This window comes from Phymastichus coffea, unplaced genomic scaffold (genome assembly GCF_024137745.1).
Source record: "Phymastichus coffea isolate CEN01 unplaced genomic scaffold, Cenicafe_Pcof_1.1 PCOF00088, whole genome shotgun sequence".
NCBI lineage: Eukaryota > Metazoa > Arthropoda > Insecta > Hymenoptera > Eulophidae > Phymastichus > Phymastichus coffea.
The window spans coordinates 634395-656067 of record NW_026706899.1 but is presented as its reverse complement, the minus strand read 5'-3'; the positions used below and the strand labels follow the sequence as shown (position 1 = coordinate 656067).

The following is a 21673-nucleotide window of genomic DNA, read 5'->3' as shown; positions in this document are numbered from 1 at the left end:
AAACGGGCTGCCGCCGATGTGGCGAGCGCGGCGACCGGCCCGGACTCGGCCGCGACGCCGAGCAGGGCGTCGTCAACAGGTTGGCGCTGACGAGGCTCGCTGGCCGCATCCGTGGGCCGCGTTCGCGCGCTCGCTCGCCCGTTTCAAGGTCGGGGGCCGCTCTAAAGCAGTCTATTGCATCAGAGAGGCTGTCGAGAGGCGGAAAGTGACGGCGAGTCGAGTAGGCGACCGATCGTTCGATCCATCTTACTTCTGTGGCGCGGCTGCTAACGATTGTCCGATTTGTCGAGTTGCGCGGTCCTTTGTCTGCGCGCGGAGCGTGCGGTGCGAGCGAGCGGCTAGGCGACTGGCCGTGACTTTCAAAATCTCGATTCACGGCCGGTCATTAAGGTCGCCGACTGTTTGAATTGAACGCGTGCGAGTACTGGCCCGGGGCCACGACGCAGCAGCTCTCGGCTCGCTCTGTCCGCTTTCGGGATGTCCAACGGGGCTCGTAGTCGCGCGCTCCAATGGGCATCCATGCCGGGTCTGCCGGTCGACCGATCGATCGAAGCGACGGCGCCTGCATACGCATGGCTATTTCGAGCGCTGCGCGTCGCGCTGGACCGAGCAGTTGTGCAATCGGCGGCAGCGGCTGCGCGAGACGGCTGGCAGGAACCGTATAGAGCGGCTAGCTGCAAACTAGCTATTAGCTTGGAGAGCGCGAACTTGACACCGGCAAGGACGCGCCTTTCGAAAGGAGGAAATTTCAAGTCCGCCTGGCTGCCTCGCGCCTACCTCCGTGCCTCGCCAACACGCCGAGCCGAGTTCGCCTGCCGCAGCCGCTGCTGCCGCTTTCGATCGACCGGCTGTCGAAATTTTCACTGATTTTTCCCGATCCGATTGTTCGAGCGCAGTACAAAGTACGCGCGACTTGCGCGCTTTATCTGGCCGCGACGGCGGGGCAACGAAGGCACGTGATGCTCTTGTGATCAACGTCGCTGCGAACTTTTACATCACCCATCCGTAATTAACGTGCGCTCGCTCTTTTTCGGCCTTTTGACGTTTCCTTGTATTTTTGACTCTCGATATTTGACAGCTAGCGGCGAGCGCTCGCGCCGATCAAATTTATCTAGCAACTACCTTTTAATCGACACTCGTTTTACATTCTGCAAATCATCGTCCGCAGTCCAGTCTCTCTCTCGCTCTCCCTCGCTCTCTCGCTCTCTCGCTCTCTCGCTCTCTCGTTCTCGGTCGAGGCTGCTGCAGACTAGCTACTCGCAATCGCTCGTTACGACGTTACGCGATCTTTCTGCTCGCTCGGTTAGCGCTCGTTGGCGATTTTTCCGCGCGCCTCGCAACCCGTTGACTTTTGGCCCGCCGGCCTCCCGGCCAATTTGTCTGTCTGCGGAATAATCGGACCTGCGACTCGCATGATTCATCGGCGTCGCAGATAGGCGGCCAGCGGCGAAAAGTCGTAACCTCTGCGCGATAAGCGGCTCTGCACCTGGTATAGCCTTTCTCCGCGCAGATTGCGGCTGACCTTTGCGTCGAGCGCGAAGCAACGACAACAAACGCGGCGGGCCCCTGTCGCGATTAGCCGATTGGCGAGCGGCTAAAACCGCCCGAGGATCGAGTCCTTGGGCCGCGAATGCATATGCATATTTTTTGCTATATTTGGCAATGAGCAGTCTCGGGACTGGTATAAAAGAAGCAGCAGAGCCGCTGCGAAGGACGCGAGGCGGCTACGCACAGGCTAATGTTTGTTTATCGCTGACTGTTCGCAGATTTTCGGGAGCAAGGCGGACCTGCAGCTGCACACGCAGATCCACATGCGCGAGGCCAAGCCGTACAAGTGCACCCAGTGCTCAAAGGCGTTCGCCAACTCGTCGTACCTGTCGCAGCACACGCGCATCCACCTGGGCATCAAGCCCTACCGCTGCGAGATCTGCCAGCGGAAGTTCACCCAGCTGAGCCACCTGCAACAGCACATCCGCACGCACACCGGCGACAAGCCGTACAAGTGCCGCCACCCCGGCTGCACCAAGGCCTTCTCGCAGCTGTCCAACCTGCAGTCGCACTCGCGCTGCCACCAGACCGACAAGCCCTACAAGTGCAACTCCTGCTACAAGTGCTTCAGCGACGAGCCCAGCCTGCTGGAGCACATCCCCAAGCACAAGGAGAGCAAGCACCTCAAGACCCACATATGCCAGTACTGCGGCAAGAGCTACACGCAGGAGACCTACCTGGCCAAGCACATGCAGAAGCACGCCGAGCGCACGGACAAGCGGCCGCCCATCGTGGGCTCGGGCCTCAGGCCCCACGGCTCGGCGGCCGCGGCGCTGCACCCCATGGCCCACGCGGTGGCCGCCGCGGCCGCGCACCACCACTCGCACCACCCGCACCACGCGCACCACCCGCACTCGCACGCGCACGCGGTCGCGCAGGAGGCGCACCCGGGTAGCGCGGCCGCGGCGGCCGCTGCGGCGGCCGCCGCCGCCGCCGCCGCCGCCCACTACTGGCCCAAGGTCTCGCCCGACTCGGTCATGGGCGAGCTGCACGAGCGGCTGCCGCCCGCGGCCGCCAGCGCCGGTGCCCACCACGACTACCACGCGCAGGGCCAGGCCGCGGCCGAGATCCTGCTGCCGCCGCCGCCGCCGCAGCAGCAGCAGCAACAGCAGCAGCAGCAGCAGCAGCAGCATCGCGACTCGCTCGACGGGCCGGACTCGCGGCAGCAGACGCCGCAGCCGCAGCAGCAGCAGCAGCAGCAGCACCCCAACAGCAGCAGCTCGGCCTTCACGCCCATCTCCTCCATCTCCATCAACTCGATATCCTCGATGCAGCACCCGCTCAACCCGCTCAACCACCTGCACTACTCGGCCGGCCACCACCCGGCCTCCAGGCCCTACCTCTACGAGGCCTTCAACAGCGCCGGCGCCGGCGCGCAGAAGGCCACGGCGGCCGGGCCCGGGGCCGGCGGCCAGGGCCAGGGCCCCGGCGGCGGCCAGAACTCGTCCTTCCCCAACCAGCTCATCAGTCTGCACCAGATCCGAAACTACGCGCACCAGCCCAACCTGGGCCAGCTGGGCCAGCTGGGCAACCTCGGCAACCTCAGCGCCAGCATGGACAGCCACGCCCTGCTCGGCGGCCTCAAGGACAAGCAGTAACGCGCCGCGACCGCACCACCGATCTCTCTTTTCTGCTCGCTCGTCGCTGCCTCGCCGCCGAGCCTCGGCTCTTTCTGACGTTACTTGCGCCGAGCCAACAATGTCCCATTGTTTTTATTATTGTTAACATTGCAGCGACCCCGGTCGCCACAAATTTTTCATTGTTTATACATTTATACGTAGCAATGAGAACGCGTACGTGCGCAGCTCTCATCTCTCGATCGGCTCTGCGCGCGATGTACTGCAAGTTGCGTCATTTATCATTACTAGCCTTATACGACTATCGATTGTTTAGCACAATTATTGATTATTCACGTTAATCAATTGTTTTTATTACTATCTTTATTATTATTACTATTATTGCTATTATTATTGCTATTTACAATTATTATTATTATTATTATGATTTTTATTATTATTGCTATGGTGATTACTTCTACGATATTGATTAGTAAGCGCAACATCGCGTACGTGTCTTGCATTTTGTTGTGCTTGGATAATGAAAGCGCAGCCGTTTGCAATAGTTATGAATTGCCGGAACTGACGCACGAGAGTCTTCTTTCGTTAAACGCAAAGACTATATATGCATACACTTAAAAATCCGTATACATGTAGACATACATACACACACACACACACACACACACACATACACCCACACAGAGAAAGGGTTTCGACAGTTCGACAAAGGTTCACGACGTTTGGCTTGTCCTTCTGAACGTCTGTATCGGTTAAAGGCGTCTAGGTCGTATATCACACGGGTATATATAGAGCGTTTGAAAGAAAAAAGTTGGTGCTTTTTGTTTTTACATTTGTACTTGTATTGCGTAACAAATCCATAGGTTTTATTTATGTACTTGTCGTCTGCGAGTGCGAGTATACGCGACAGCAGTTGCTTTACGGTTTTTGGCCACGTCGCGCGATCCGCGGTCCCCGATTCCGCGGTGTATCCGGCGCCTTTAACTTTTTACCCTTCAAGACTAAAGAACAGTTTTTACTGGAAGCGCGTGACATGGAGTTAGCCGGGTCTGGCGTCAATTCAAGTGCAGGAATTTCCGAAAATTCAATGTCTCACTCTTGGCTCGTCACAATATAAACAATTAATGATACACGTAAATCTCTACATAGTTTATAGTTGTGTAAAATATATATGTGGGAATAGAATAAACGTTCGACACTTTTTAATAAGGAAAAGTTCTCGCGACTTGTATACTTGGAAGCCGTCCGTTTCACGCATGTATGTACAAATCTCCTACATACGCCATTTCAATATGCGTTAACTCAGCCAAGCAATCTCTCTTGTTCTTTTCATCAAATGCCATTTAAACGTTTAAGCTTTCGTGCATTGGCCAACACAGAATCTCAAATCCACGTGCACAGAGAGAAAGGGAGCGCGGTACGTTTGAAAGCCAAATTTCCGATCGGACGCGTAAGCGAAATAAGCGAAGCTGTAGAATAGACGGCACGCGCGTGCATTATCGCGAGCAAGCTGCGTTAAGTTTATTCTTTGAGCGTGCATCAGTCAATTTTTTGTACATAATATGCAATCGAAATGAAACATAGCCGCGATAGTCGAGCGCACCGTGGCAGGAGGACGAGGATCGGGTAGACCGCGCTCGTTGGTGTATGTCAACACTCGCACACACGCACACGCAATAAATGTCCATTAAATTCTCAAACGATCCAGTCGAATCTTTTGACGATCAACATCACTGAAACGGATGGTGTGTGGCTCGTGACGACCAAATGCAACGTCCTCGAGCTGTTATTCTCCGCGAGCGCATTGGACGGTGTTCGGTGTTTTCGTGTTTTCGGGTTGGGTTGGGTTTTCGGGACTTTTCGAGAAATCGGGCAAAATCAATGCAAACAAATTAACGCGAATTCTGTTAATCGGAACAATCGACGGGATGCGCCGCACGATGAAAATCGAGCCGCGAAAGAGTACGTTGATGGACAAGTGAAAGCAAATGATAGCGTGTACGGGAATTATTGAAAAAAGTTTTAGATTTAATTATCAGGGGAGAAACAATATAAAGCGTGGTACGAACAGAACTGTGATATTGTTATTGTATAAAAATTAAATAATGAAAGAGATAAACAAAAATATGAAAAATATCTAAGGTAAAAAGTACACCGTAGAAATGAGTTATAATGTAACATTGTATTTTACATGAAAAGTGCATTCTTAAACATTTTAGCGCAATTGTGCAAAGATATATGTGCGAGGAAGAGCGAGCGAGAGCGAATGAGTGACTGCGATTGATAAGAAATAGTTATAAAAAGTAATCGACGGGAGTAGCTGTAAAAGTAGCGAGCAGCCCTGTACAGTCAAATGTTTTTTACGCGACTTATACTAGGTCCTTGCAGAATCTGCCATTGCAATTGAAAACTGGCTAGAGCCTAGCGCCAAAAGGCGGCACCGATCAACAATGGTCAAAGCAGTTTCATAGGGGGCTCGTTACTCCATTTCAACGCCAATCTCTGGCTCTTTTACCTATAAACAATTTCAACTATTTGTAACATAAGACACGCGAGGGTGAATGCAGTGCAGCGTGCGTCTGCGTGCGTGTGTGTGCAACAGTTATGCAAATAATACGGTGGGCGTTTCGACCGAGCTGACGTATATTCGTATGTACGAGCCGCTCGTTGCCTCCACTTGCAAGGATGATCGCAACCGACGCGTCTGTATAAATACTATAAGTATATAACTCTGTACTAAATGTTTTGCCACAAAGTCGATGCGTCATGTCAAACGTTTTTAATATTAAAGCGAAAAACGAGCAATGTCCGCGTTTTAAAGAGCAAGCATCGCCGTTATATATACGCAGACGACAAAAACGGTATGATAGCACAAGTGAGTAACGACGAGATGAGTGCTAGCTAGAGCGTCGGTGTGCGTGTGCCTGGCTGTACGAATGCAATGCGAGCGGGAGACTGGTTGCGCGCGTGACGAGCACGAGATATACTAATAAAGTTCGTAAATTTATTAGATAAAACTGTATACGTGATGTACGAAAACTAAGGGCAAGCGGTTTCTTTGTACGAGCGTCAATGTCGCGCTTGTTCTACTCCTTCTTATTTTTTTTATGTGAGTCGTAAGACAATTTTCGCGGGAGCTTCCGCGTCTCTTTTGTTTCCTGACGTCCAGCAAAGAAGAAAACTAAGCGTTTCAATTGTATGTATCTATTTGTTAAGCAATTACTATCAATAATAATGCGCGCGTCCGACTTGAGTGTAAACGTGTGCGTATGCGTCTGCGTGTGTCCCGCATCAATGTGCGCGACACGCGCCTTCAATTTTCAAATAGGGCACAGGAAACTTCTTTAATATGTTATCAATTTATACATACTTTCATTCATTTGAACGAATGTTTTGTCGAATATCAATTTATTTAAACTGTTCAATAAAGCCAAATTAGCTTTGATCTAATTTTAATTTGCATTCTATTCCACGTGTCTTTTCATCCTACCAACATTCAACTTTTATTCTAAACATTGCCAATTCTTACCAAATCAAACAGTTTTTTCCCTATAACTTCATCTTGTGCTTGCTAACAATTCTTTTTATGCACATTTCAACTCTTTGGTTAACTTTAGTGTCATTTTTTTAAGAAATTTTCCTTGACTTTTTTCTTTACTTTACTCTGTAAAACGATATCAATTTGTTTTACCTTTTTTCATTAACAGTACTCAGGTATTAAATATCCTAGTTAAGCTTGTCATCAGACAAATAGGTTTAGCAACTTTTTTTATGTACTTACTATTTTTCTTAAAACGATAAGTTATTCCTGTTTATTCCCAAAGAAATATGTGATTCATCATTTTGTTAGTAATAATTATATTTTCGTCAACGATTTAATAGTTATTGGTTCGGAATGAAACATGCGATACGAGACAGTGATTTTCCATTAATAAATACGAATTACGCTTATATTTAAAAAAAAATGAAACGTTAACCAACCAACTCAGGCATTTTTTTGCAAGTGCGACTCAAATGACCATATTCAGATTTTCAAATTCAAATAACATGCAAACATTTTGTAATAATTTCAAAACATCACTTTACATAAACAAAAACTAGATGTATTGATATTTATCTTCTATTTGATTAAATTTAGTTATAATATATTGGTAAAATCTTTATAAAACATTGATATACAGCTTTTTTAGTATAATTTAGATTACAGTTTATTTAGCGAAATATCTTACTAGTTTTGTTATAAATATCAGTTACTTTTCGATCATTTCAACATATTTATATCTGTACGATATTGTAAAAATTCCGAGATTTCGTCTGCATAGATTATTCCATATTATCTTAGAGGAAAGAGCAGACAGTTTCAAACAATTTTAAACGTATTGGATATAAAAATAATAAGAGTTTGCAGTTTGTCACAACGTGATTATGAAATTTCATAGATTAAAAACATAATTTGATTAAGAATATATGAGGTAATTAAAAATATCTCTTACTTGCGTTTGTGTTAATATATATCACGGAATTGTGAAAGATAAGACTAATGATCGCCTGAACTCGTGCTGAATATGACAAGTCATATAAGTCAATTCACTTGAAGTTCACTTATAGTGATTCGTCGAAGATGTTTATAATGTATGTTGTACATTATAAAAAAAGATGGTGAAAGATGTTATAATAGTTAAAGAAATAACTATTAGTATGTACACACATATATATATATATATATATATATAATTTTAATTGCCCTAATATTTTTAAACATAACTCATAAAGCATTTTTCGTTTAGCAATAAAAATAACATTTTAAATTATCGTAGATATAGTATGAAATTTACGATGCTACTGATTGATAATAATTTGCTGTTACAGACATAGTACCAAATCACTTCTTAGTAGTGCATTATGTAACAGAGGTAAAAATAAATTTTATTCGGAACTAAGTAGTAATGGTCAGTTTTATCTAAAAGCTGGGATTAAAGAATTCATTAAATTAAATATTAGTTTTTTATGTAACGCAATTCAATGTATTCGACCCGCTAAATTAGAATTCGTAGTCAAAAACAACTCTACATTTTTCCAAATAAGTCAATTCCTAGTCTTTAAAAAATCGTAGAATTTGAATTTTTTTTAACTTGATCTCTTTAGTTAATCAGAAGCTCGTGTTTGATTTTAATCACTAATAAATTAAATAAATAGTAATAATTGAACCAAAACTAATTAATTTTTTGACACTTTCATACATCAAATGTAACTCAAATGAACTCCGAATGTGTACTTAATAATGAAAACTATATAAAAAATATAAGAAAAGTAAAGAAAAAATATTTTTGATGAATTTATATCAAGCACACTCAATTTTTGCGTTATTTACAAAATTCATTCGCTAATGAAATCGGAATAATTCGAAAACATGCCCTTTTCAGTATGAGGCTATCATCCATCTTATCGTTTGAATCAGTCTAAAAATAAGAGTGATTATGCATTAAAAACACATTCAGATCATTCTAACGCAGCAGTTTCCTCTTTCAAAGCTATAAAAAAACAAGTTGTTCTTACATTTACTTGTGAAAACCCTATTATATACGAAATGAATAATAAACACGTTCAATAAAGGTACCCGCGGGAAATTTTTCCTGAGTTTGTTCCTACTAGAGAGCTTGATGCATTAGTTCAGAGTTTTTAATTGAATGCCCCCCACTGAAGATGATAAAATGTAGTAGAACATTAAAAACCTTATGATTTATCAACTGCATAGACTTATAAGCTACTAAAATTTATTATGGTACAAAAATAAAATTTTTTTCAAATTTAGGGAAGAGTGATCCATCATCTTCCTACATGTAAGACGAATCACGCAAAAAGTAAATAATCACTTACATTGAACTAATCCTCCAAGCCGAAGTACAAAAGAAGTTCTCCACATATCTAATGAAAATTGTATATTGTATTCTATATAATATATATAATGCGCAGATAGACCATGATGTAAAACTTCTTTGATACCAGCTTATACGTCATTTTGGCAAAAATGGTCTAGTGAAAAGTATATTTTCAATTTTATTACACAATTATTGAATAAACTTATTTATTGATGAATAACATCATGCCAACAGCAACTAGGATTGCGAAAAGTATTAATCTTATAGTTTTATATATGAATGACAACTTCACCTTTTTGTCTTTCTATTTAATTATTTACAAATCCATTCAGTCGGTAGATTCTCTAGTCCATCAATTAGAGAAAACTGTACACCTACAGAAGTGGATAAACCTCTTGTTCATGGTGAATTGGATAAATACATAGATTACTTAAAAACTAATATTAAAAATCAAAATCTTATGACTAATTATTACATTAGAGTGCAATTCATTTTTCTTTACTGTATAATCAAAAATTATTGTTAAGCTATTTTTTAAATTTATAATACAGTTTGCAGATATATTAATTTTTTCGGTTTATTTTTCCTTAATATTTTGATTGACTATTTTGAAGACTTTGTGAGAGATAAAGATCATTTTACAAATACGACCTATATATCATAATTAATAATGCTATTAAAGCAAGCATAGTAAATTGCCATCATAACTTTTGCATTAATAACTATAGCAATTTTATAAAAAAGGTATACTAGATATTTCGTTTTTGTGAAAATATAAGCGAATAGATATATATCTATAAATCATTTTTAGCAAAGTATAATGGTCTATTGATCTGAAATATATTTTTCCTGAAACAATATTTAGATTTACGTCGTTCCCTAATTTATAACATACTAAGCTTCATTAGACGTCATTTTTCCAAAAATTTTTGCTACATTAGAAGTCAATGATATTGGCCTACAAATTTCTGCCTTATATTTTTACTTAGTTCATTATACAGGTATAATTTCTGCTACATTCAATACATTAGGTCCGCAAACCGCTAAATGTATACATTCGTTAATGAGTGTGCTAATAGTTCAAGCAAATAGTAATTTATTATAGTGTACTATTAATGTAATATATAAAAACTTTATAAAAATTGTTGAAATCGATAATTACATTAAATATTAGAAAATTAAATATATTATTAGATTATTAGATTTTTATATATTATAAGAATTAAATATATTATAATAATTAAATATATTTATCAATGGATTATTAGAAAAATAATCCAAATTAAATATTAGAAACAGTGGCATACTTGCCATATTTTTTTGTTGAAATATTTGGTCGTCTCTAGACCTACGTGAGTTTCAAGAACTGCAAACTTTTCTTTCTGAAGTAAATAAAATGAACAGCAATGGCTTTTGTATTATATAAACCACTGATTACGTTTTGATTTGGATTAGTTGTAAATCGTAAATCCTATAAAATGACTAGGTCTCTGATTGAAAATCAAAAATAATTTGTGCAACTTTCATTAGCTTAATCAATTTACATTTTAACGTAACACTAAAAACTTGGTATGATTTATTATTACTGTATTGCCCGTAGCGTTATATGGTAGTGATTATTTTTAATTTAACTGTAAATAATAATTAGTATTTATTTGGGGAACTGCTTTGTCCGTTAGTTCTTTTAGAGTTTTGGTGACAAATTATGTTTATTTGCCATTTATAGGTTCAACTATTTGCAGAGGTACACGCAAGTACTTGAATGAAATCTAGGATAACAGATAATATTATAAACTAAACCTTATAACTAAAATTTATAACTATACCATTGACACGAAGCTTCTAGTTACTCTTTCTTGTTAAGAATATCATTCTCCAGTAAATTATTATTATTAGTTTGTTTGTATCCATTTTTTACTGTATTTTTCAAACTATTATTTTTATTCTCTTTTTTGTTGACCATATCATTTTCTTGTTGAATTTTCGAAACATTTTAGCGGCAGCATACTTCTTAATGTTCACATGTACAGATGACTTCTTCATGTTCTTTTGTGTCCTTCCAGCATTGTTGTTCTATATCAGGTTGTACTACAAGGTCACTACTATTCAAGGTAACTACTATTCGAGGTAATAAATTTTTCAGCAAAATTGTAGATTTCAAAATTGTTAGTAAAGTACGTGATATCTTTTATTAAATAGAATTTCCTAAGAGAAATAAAAGCTTTCCAGAATGTTTGCATTTATCAAGAAGTTATTACCAAATTTTTTAAGCTACCTGCCTTTTCTATCATAATTACAATAATTGTAACGAATTATATTGTACAAGTCATTGCTGTCGAAAAATATACACAGGTAAATATTTATAATATATAGGCAATGAACAATACAAAGCTATGCTCGTTATATTTGCAATTAAAATATTTACAACTCATACAATACATACAGCACATAGAATGCATTTGACTTATTCAAATGCATTCTATGTGCATTTGAAAAGAGAAAGAAATTCAAAGTTCTTAGAACTGAATGATTAAGTTATATAAAATTAAATCACTTCCAAGAGATTAATAGACTGGATAAGATTGAGCTGAAGGTGGAATCAGGAAATACAGCAGATATTTCTTATGGCAACGAATCACCTACATTTGTCAATACATCAGGTTATAAATGTCAAGTGCGTAAAGTCGATTTTGACCATCATTGTGGCTGCATTATCGTAAGATGTAAGCATCCATGGATAGGAACGAGAAGCCATCGTCAAAAGTTTATATTAGCCTGTATCGAGTACGTAAGCACACCAATTTTGTTGTTTATTTATTCAAATATCAAGTATTATTATATGAAACGTTATTAATAACACATAGAATAAATGCAGTAAATAATACAATATAAAAGTAGCATATAACGCAGTACGTGATTAAGCACACACTAATTGAAATTGTCTTTGATTGATTATCGAACACTGTAATTAATACTTTATATATAAAAACACTGAATAACTTGATGTGAAAAACTGTCTATAGAAAAATGCGACTGGCTGTCGCGTCGGTTACTTCCGGACTGACTGGTTGCATGCGCTAAAGCGTATCCTTCGGGACTCCTGGGTAGAGAGGGAAAAAGAGCAATAAAAATGCAGTATATTGCTCTTGCGGAAGCAACTCGAGAAGGTTTGTGGATACGATATCTACTTGAAGATTTCGAACGAAAGGTACAGAACACAACGATTGTCTATGAAGATAACCAGAGCTGCTTGAAGCTTGTTGAAAATGGAAAATTCAGCAACTGCAGCAAACATATCGATATAAAATATCATTTCATTAGAGACATCAAGAAGAATGGTATCATGGATTACAAATACTGCCCTACAGATGAAATGATTACCAACATGCTAACGAAACTATTAGGGAAAGTTAAGTTGCGAGACTTGGCTGAAAAGAGTGGATTAATATGTCAGTACTTTGCCATAAGTGTGCGTCGTTGAGGAAGGGTGTTGGAGTGATACAACAACATGTACACTTCTACATTAGTGAGGAAGGGACAGGGGACATGGGACCATGACTCATAGAAAGGTGGGAAAGAGAGAAGAAGTGATTGATATAAAACAGTATGGGATATATGGGCTCACCACGTCCTCTGCAAAGGCATCTCTTTTCCACTGGAGGAAAAAGCATCCATGACACAATCATTGGCTCCATTGACATCACTCCTTTATTGTACCAAATCTGATAGAGCTTATTCTGAAAAATGGAAGATAGCAGCTAAACGTGCTCATGCTCACATGCTGGAAATAGACAACGTTCTATCGTTGATCAAGGATAAAGAGCCTCCGGAAATCAAACCTTTTATTACTCTATTGAGTAACATATGTTTGATAACGACCACACGTCAAGCCTTCTCTGTGATATTCACTGCTGAAAAGCTAGCGGTAGAAGTCGCTGATCTTGTGTCCAGGGATAAATTACTGGATATCTTTGACTTCTCAGGCCATGGAGCGTTCTGCTTTTATAAAGTGTTCACGAAATACAGATGGTCACTAAATGGTGCACTCACTGATGAAGCAGCTGAGAAGATTGTTTATCATGGCATTTTTGGCATTTACAAGGAGGATTTCGGGATTCTTTCTTCCATTACTGATTGCAACTTATAGAAGACTCGAGAAGAACTTGGAGATTGCTTTAAAAAGATGAACACCATAGGAAGAAACATAACATTTGATCCAATTGTTCAGAATTACAATTTAAAGCTAGCTCAGGCAAATCAGACTAAACTCCTAACATCGAGTTGCTCGCAGGTTTCTAGCATACCAGTGTCAGCGGGAAAACAAAAAGAAAGTTTGATGATGCTTTCTTTGAAATGTTAGATAACCAAGGAAGAAAACAAGTAGGAGGAAAATCTCTCCAATCTATGATTAATCTTTATAGTGAAGTTCTAGAGAAGCTAAGGCTTAAATTAGAAGTAAACGGGAGTAGTCTTGACACTGGGTTAACCACTTGGAGAAGAATGGCTGATATTGGATTCGATCTTATTAAGCCCCCAGAGATGGATGCAACTTTCAATACAAATGGAATTTATTTCCTAGGCAGAAGAAGTTGAATGCATAATTATACTTTATTTGGACATACAAACCAACTCTTTTGATTTTGATGTTAATGTTCATTTGTTTGCTAAGCTTATAATTTATTTAAAAAAAACAAAAACTTTTATATTGTATTATTTACTGCATTTATTCTATGTATTAATTATTAATAAAGTTTCATTTAATAATACTTGATATTTGAATAAAAAATACAATAAGTATTTAGCAGTCACACAAATGTAGCAATTGCAGATAGAAACGTCATTTGCGCGAGTTGCTTTCATTAAAACTATTTCTTTATAATTAAGCATCGTTGGCATTTGTCTATTAAAAATGTTTTTTTCAAAACCAAGGAGCGTTAAATAACAAGTTCTGCATATGGACAAAGGATATTTTTCATCGCTTAAATCAAAATCCTTCGATATAAACTTTTTAATAAGGTTCTCAGTTGATTTACTTATTAAAAAGTCTTGTGGCTTTCTTTTAACAAATAATAAATTTTGAAATATCTAAGTTGTGCACGGGGTGTATCAGGGGTATATATATAATTTTGAGATGAATTTTTTCATCATAGATTTGGAAAAAGTGTACGCCACCTAGCGGTGACAATCTGCAATGAATTATTTAATATATACTGCAAACAAAATTTACCTTTTGAAATAAATTGCAAAATATTAGTTTATATCGAAAATAGTGGAAAAGCAGCATTATTCAGAAAGTCGATAAATTAATATATTGTTAAATTTAAAAAAAAACAAAACTTTTAATAAAAAAATCATAAATACAGTGTAATTTACTCGTATTTTGATCAAGAGACCGACTACATATATGTATTAGAGTGTTTTACTCTGCGTTTCATGAAGGTAATCGATAAAAACACAGAAACGTCCATAACTCATGAAAACGATCAGCTATGATTTTAAGTTTTACATTTTTTTAATCTACAAACGATTTAGAAACTTTCTGCGTTAGCCGATTTCGAGTCCATTTTAGATACATTTTTCCTGATTTGAGGAATACCGTGAGTGAGCATGTCGTTGTCCAACAAATTTCACTTGAATAATCGATTTCGCCCGATCCTTCTTCATATAGACAAACAATTGTCTAGGGCATGCGTCGGTAAATTATTAAATATCAAGTTCTTTGCCTATTCCAAAGATCATTCAGAGTAGCAGTGACATCTAACACGATTTTCAACCTTCAACATTGAATATATTGACAATATTGACATGCATACACTACTCGTGAACATTAATTCGTAACCCGCGAAATTCAAAATTCAAATTTTTTTCAACGATTGAGCATCAATCGCATCATAGTCCAATCAACCGGGTCAGGAAGTCGAAAAGTTATGCAGGAGCTGGTCAATTACATTTCTAGGTGCATTTTGGAGAAAAACGGTAAAATTTTTTGTTTTTTGCGATTAATTCAAAAACGACGCGGAATTTCGAAAAAAGTTTTGAACGAAAGTTGTAGATATTTAAATTCTACATCGAAATATGTCATCGCACGTGAGTTTTTGTCCAATGGAAAGGAAATTAGAGCGAGTTTCCACGACCGAGCGGCACTGGGCCTTATGATTCATGCAATAAAGCAGTTGGCCCTGCGCAGTGCTACTGCGCAACTCCAACGCTATATTTCATTCTCTGTTTCTATCCTTCTTTTTTTTCTCATCCTTGGTAGCTCGCTAACTTCTGCTTTCAATTTTGCTTATTTCTTTTTATTGACGCAACGTGCAGAGTGCGGTTGTAAATTTTTAAACAATAACTTATATACATTTATCAAAATGCCTTTCGTTGTAGCCATCAGTAAATTAATTGCAAAAAATATTCAAGTAATCAATAAGTAATCACAATAACATTTATATTGGTTTCAATAAGTATAACGATTGCCATTTTTTATAAATATGTATATTCATTATCATTAATTCAATTCTTCAGTAAAATAGTAATGTAATTCATTAATAAATGTTAATCTGTTCAAAAAAATCATGTAAACTATACAAATTAAATATTAACATTGGTTCTACTGCGGTTTTATTATAAACAAACAATTAAGATAAAATTATTTTAAAAATTAGCAAAATCATAAATATCGCCATCATCATCCTCGTCACTTTCCATGGTAGCATTCAACATTCCAACATCATTTCTAATTTCAGCAGCATTTTCGGTGTCCTTATAAATTGCGCTTTAATTGAAGGCTTCATCGTCCAAATCAATTCTAGTACTAGCTATATTGATGCAACTCTCACCATTGCAGTTTTTGCAAAAATGTGAGCATTTTAAACCGGTTTTTCTACAGCTACATCTAGATGTGTCCCAGACAGCTACAAAATACCTAAAAAATAAATTCGTTTTATTGCACAATTGAGCTTCAAATATAGAACCATATTTTATTGCGTAAATTTCTGTACTTACGGATTTAAGCAATGTATCTAGAGCAACCGAAACTCCATCTTCCAACATGATAGGAACGAGCATGAAATTACTCGACATCTACCCCCAATCTATAGGTCGTATCTCTATATTTTTCATCCATAGCTGCATCTGATAATAAACACGTTGAGTGTGTAACTTTAAGGCTGATTCCGTTGGTGGTAAAATAGCTAAAGCTGATTCTTTGTCCCCAAAAATGACTGACTTTAAGTAAAGATTATATCTAAGTTGGAAAATTGTCGTTTGATCGTCTAAATTTGAACTATACAGAGCTTTCACAATTTTCTCAGCAACTGGATACAATTCACCAACTGTCTTGTTTTTTTCATAAAATATAGAAACGGATTGTTTGAAATTTTCATTTTTTTAGCAATGTTATCACACTTCTTTTTCCTTTTTTGTACAAGGCACTTGTCGAGTCGCAACCAACAAAAGAGTGAGCAAATAATTTATATATAAATAATTAATATGGCTGGTAACTTTGATTATCAGATGTTGAATATAATTCTATTTTTTTTTACCAGTAGACACTTTATAGAAAAATATATTTGATGTTTGCGGAGCACGGTCAATCAGCAACATCAATAAATCGATATCGTTGCCAACAACTGCAACTGCTCGTTCAGTTTCCTTGTCTACTTGCAGAGCTTTTTCAACAATTTCTACGTCGGCGTCATCGATGGCGATGGTAGTTTCAATACCACGTTGATTGAAATAATTTGTTAATAATTCCACGAGTCTGTATTTGTTAGCAACATTGGAAAGGAACTATTGTTGAGTCATTGTGACTAAACAGTCTAATCTTATGTCGACGTCAGATACTAAATGCTTTTCTTTCCTTCGAAATCTTTCATATGACTTTATGCTGTTCATACTCTCGCTGGAATAGCCATCAAAAACAACCCTGATATTTGATCCAAAATTGTTGGTGAGATATTTGTAATAAATGTTGCAAAGCTGTTCATAAGTTGTACTGTGAGGGCAAGATATTCGATGTAGAAGCCAACCTCTATCTATTATGTTAGAATAATGTTGTATTTGTAAATCAGATAATGAATTAGATTTGAATACTTTAAACAATTCAGATTTTGTAGATTTTCTCATGAATCCATCTGCATTAAATAAACTTTGCGGGAATGGAGCTAATTTATAAGTGAAGGCCTCTCTTGCAAGTTGCTCATTTCCAGGAAAAAAAACAGCAATTCGTTGAAATAATAAACGTGTGTCTACTGCATGATACTCGTTGTTTATTTGTATTTCTTTTCTGGCAGAAGAAAAATTTTTAACTTTTGATTTTGCTGATGATAACGTAACATTCGTCATATTTTTTCCTACAATTGACTTCATATCTTCGCAACCTTTTTCAAATGCCATGTGACAGTTTATTTGCTCGCCACCGACAATGCCAGTAGCAAGTGCTACCAATCCACTCCTTTTCTTAAACAAATCATGTTCTTCGAGCCAAAATATGAATTTTTCCAAAGCATCATTGTCTGTAGTTATACGACTACATGTCGTGTCAACATACTGTTTACTATTTGCAGTATTTAAACCAATATACTCTTCTAAATTTTACATTACTTGAAAAGCACATGGCATTCCTAATAAATATCTTGCCACAACACTTTCAGTGACGCCTCTGCCATGCTTCAAATCTGTGCCGAAAAATCTGTTCAGCGTCTGCTCGATAGTCATATCGCTCCAAATTCCAGCAAAAGCTTTATCTGATCTTATAGTAAAAAAGCCTTCTTTGGTATACCTGTGACACTCTTTTTCATTCATAACGTATTGCAATTTTTCCATATCCTGTAAAAATATTTGCACAGCTTTGGCATAAGCGAAATGGCCATTTGCATGCAAAATCGGTAACATTTGAAACATACTATGTAGGTGTAACTTCCAATCTCCAAGTCGTTCGCTTTCAATAAACTGAATCAAAATAAGCTCCATTTTCAAAAGTTATATCCATAATTTTGGCGTTTCGCTTTGTTTTTCCAAATTTTCTAGTTCTTTAATGGATTTTTCTGTTGTTGTAATTAAAAGGTTGGAATTACAGTCACCAGCCGAAATTGTTTCTTCGTCTTGCCACTCACCAATGAATGCCTGTAGGTAACGTGTCATTTCTTCAGATACGCCGTTAATTTTTTTCAAAATAATGATTCCAATCGCCGTGAATGTTAAAATGTGAACTCTTACTGATCTAGAAAAAGCGTACCCTGACAATAACTTCTTGATACTCTCTGCTGCGTATACCATTGACCATAAATCTTCCAATCCACTTTCTTCCATTATGTTTCCTGTCACTCCTAAATAAAATAGAAGCAAATAAAAACCACCTAGACGCACGATTATACGTTTAAAAGCTGGATTGTCTGATTGCTCTATAATAGAGCGAGCTTTTAAATAGAGCGGCAAATCAAATGTCACAAAAATTGTATATTGATTGCACTCATCAGCTTTTTTTATTGAGTACAACAATGCTGAATGCAAAGTATTTAAATCTGATGGTGGGTCATTGACAAAAGGTAGACATTCAATGTGTGACATAGAGTACATTTGTTCTTTAGATATAATTTCCATAAAACCTTTCCACAATGGCGTATCTTTTATGTTATTACCTTTGGCCAATAAATACGTCATATAAGTTGATGATACTAATTTCTCTTCATTTCCTTTTGAGCTAATTCTTGAGCGGACGGCATCCTAGAACATCCTTTTATTCCTCCTTCATAACTAACTGAATAATAAGGCGTATAAATGGCAATACTTCCCAAGCAATGAAAAGTTTTATGGCCATCTAGTGTACTGACGTTGTGGTCAGTATTGTCATAAACAAACTGAACGAATGTATCTTCTTTCTTCACCACTGGAAGATTTTCAATTGACGAAGCTTCGTATAACTGAACGGTGTGATAAGTTTCCGACACTCTCAACTTACTTAAAAGGTCGATAATTAATTTTGAACAAGTCTTTCTTAATATATATGTGCCGACTACTAATTGCAACGTCGAAACAAAAGATTTCGGACGTAGCATTGAAATTATATTACGTGCAATATTATCACGCCTTAAATTATTTTGACTTGATAAGGTTTCCTCTTTTTTTTTGTAGTAAGCAGGATAAAAAAGTTTTTAATGACTTGGGAATGTCTGAAACGACATTTGTCAAGAAAAACTTTCCTGGTGGATATTCACTTGTAATATACTCCTGATTTTGCACTTCACGACTAATAATTCCTGCAGATATGTCTAATAGAATTTTTTTATTGAAATCGGAAAGAGATTCGGGGTTCGCTAACCATTCTCTACTATTTTGGAAAAAAGTCGTCGTTTTACAAAAATAAACCGGAGAGCACCCAGAACTACTGATAACCAGCATATCGTCACCAAACTTCTCTTCTAATTTTTTGTGTAGTAAGTAATTACTCAAAGTTATATTATTTTCACTTGCTGCCATAATACTACGAAATTGTTTAATAGTAAACTTGTATTGTCCACTGGTTTCAATATAATTTACAATTTCTTGAAATACTTTATCAGACTCATCGCTACACCTTGAACTTGCAGGCTTTTCTAACCGCATGGCAATGTGCGTTCAGCATTTAACGTGGTAATACCCAGTGGTGGTACAGTCTTTTTTCAATAAAAATCTCAAACGACTAGCTATTGCTTTGGCATGTGGAGTATTTTCGAACTTTGCCCAATCAAACATGGCCTGCTGAGGAATGTTGCGGTTTACCTTACCCACTGGAAGGTGTTTACTATCCAATGGTTTTTTACAATAAATGCATAGTTCAGAATAATTGAATATCTCGTCTGAATTCTCGTCATTGGCAGTTGAAGTTACATCTGGCTCGTTCAATCTTGGTTTTTTCTTCAGCGATAATGGTGTATCCAATGCCGCTGCATATCGTTTTCGACACTTATCATGAAATATGGTGTATTGATCCTCAGTAAATTTTTCCCAGATTCTCCATTTTCCGTCATTCCGTTTTTTACTTTTTTCAATAAAGGTCTGCAATCATTTGTAATGTACCTTCCTAGAAACATCCTCCGCACTTATCGCTTCATCGCATATTGTACACTTTTCGGTATCCATATTCTCTGAAAAATCAACAAACAAATATTATAATTTAATTTTTTTATAATAATACTTATAAAATGATAAATTTTGTAATGATGGAAAAAAAGGAAAATAGTGATAGATGGAAAATCACTTAATTTTAATTATATTCAGCAACGTTTCGTCAGCACATTTACTGACCTCTTCAGGCTTTATTAATAGAAAAACAAATTATTAACAATAGAGTTTGCAAAAGTAATTTTAATAGTATATAATTATATGTATATGTGTATACTTGATTTCTCTCGTAGTTAAATTATTATAGGCTAAAACGAATAACTCGTAGCATAGTCAAGTTACAATAAAGTGAGAAATCAAGTATTTCAACCCATATATATACTCTTCATCTATTATCCCTTCCTCATCGATCTTAATAAAGGCTTATATATGTGACTAAGATATTGTATATTATCTTATAGATGTGACTAAAATATTGTATATCCTCTTTTCTATTTAACGTGTTTTTATGTAAGCCAATGTGTAACATTTCGGATATTTTTCGTTTCTTATAATTCTTTTCATAATCCAATATCTTAGCTTTTTTCCAGTCAAATTCGTGTGAGAACGTTCTTCTATGTGTAGCTACTACGGTATCTCAATTAATGTTTTTTTTGTGTTCGTTTAATTTAATTTTTAAAGAACGCTTACTTTCACCTATATAGACCGCTGAACATTGTTTGCAGTTAAAACTGTAGACAATACCAGTGTTGTCTAATAAAACAGATTTGTCTTTTCCTAAACGGATAAACTCTTGTAATGGTTTTTGTAATAAAGGTGTTACATCTCACGTAACGGTCGCGAATTGACACGAATTATTTAAACGCGACAGTTTCTTTTCGGTCAACGCGTAAGCGCTTTACCACGGGTGCGAGACTAAAACGAAAGCAGGCCGGCAACGTATCTAAAGCACCGAGTGGAGAAGTAACTATTTAAATAATTTTACCTGTAGTTTAACTGGTCTAGAAACTCGTACCTCAGAAGCCAGAGATGTAACGTAGATGCAAGAATTAGGTATAATTCTCAAATAAATTATTATAGAAATAGAGTTAAAATATTTATTGATCAAATTACAGAAGGTCCGTAGTCTTACAGAGTCGAATACAGAGTGTGTGTTACAATTGTTTTGCGTCCTCTTTTATAGTACAAAATATATAAAAACTAATCAATAAAGGGTTAAACCCAGAAGGGGTAAATGCGTCACTGAGAATAAAGTCAGCTATTAAATGACTATTACTTTAATTACGGGAACTCCCCTTTCATAAAAAAAATTCAAATTTTACCGATATAAAATAGTCTGACTTGTCCTCGACGTAACAAAGGGATAGGCATAATGTTATGTTTTTTTAACACAGATGAACATTTTTTGAAGATGTTGCAATTAATTATTATCTTCAAAAAATGTTCATCTGTGTTAAAAAAACATAACATTATTCCTATCCCTTTATTACAAAAACCATTACAAGAGTTTATCCGTTTAGGAAAAGACAAATCTGTTTTATTAGACAACACTGGTATTGTCTACAGTTTTAACTG

General features: G+C 37.5%; 1 protein-coding gene across 7 annotated transcripts in view; it reads left to right on the top strand.

The window, feature by feature from the left end:
- Positions 1 to 21673, top strand: part of LOC131669207 (vacuolar protein sorting-associated protein 11 homolog) — a 215219-nt gene that overhangs the window by 183144 nt on the left and 10402 nt on the right. Inside the window, exon 6 of one of the 7 annotated variants that reach the window (XM_058943941.1) lies at positions 1767 to 3274. The exons of the other annotated variants lie outside the window; for them this stretch is intronic. Within the exon in view, the coding sequence (XP_058799924.1) occupies positions 1767 to 3146 (1380 nt within the window). The 3' untranslated portion in view covers positions 3147 to 3274. Of the gene's footprint in view, positions 1 to 1766; positions 3275 to 21673 lie in introns of those variants that run through there. 7 annotated transcript variants of the gene reach the window in all.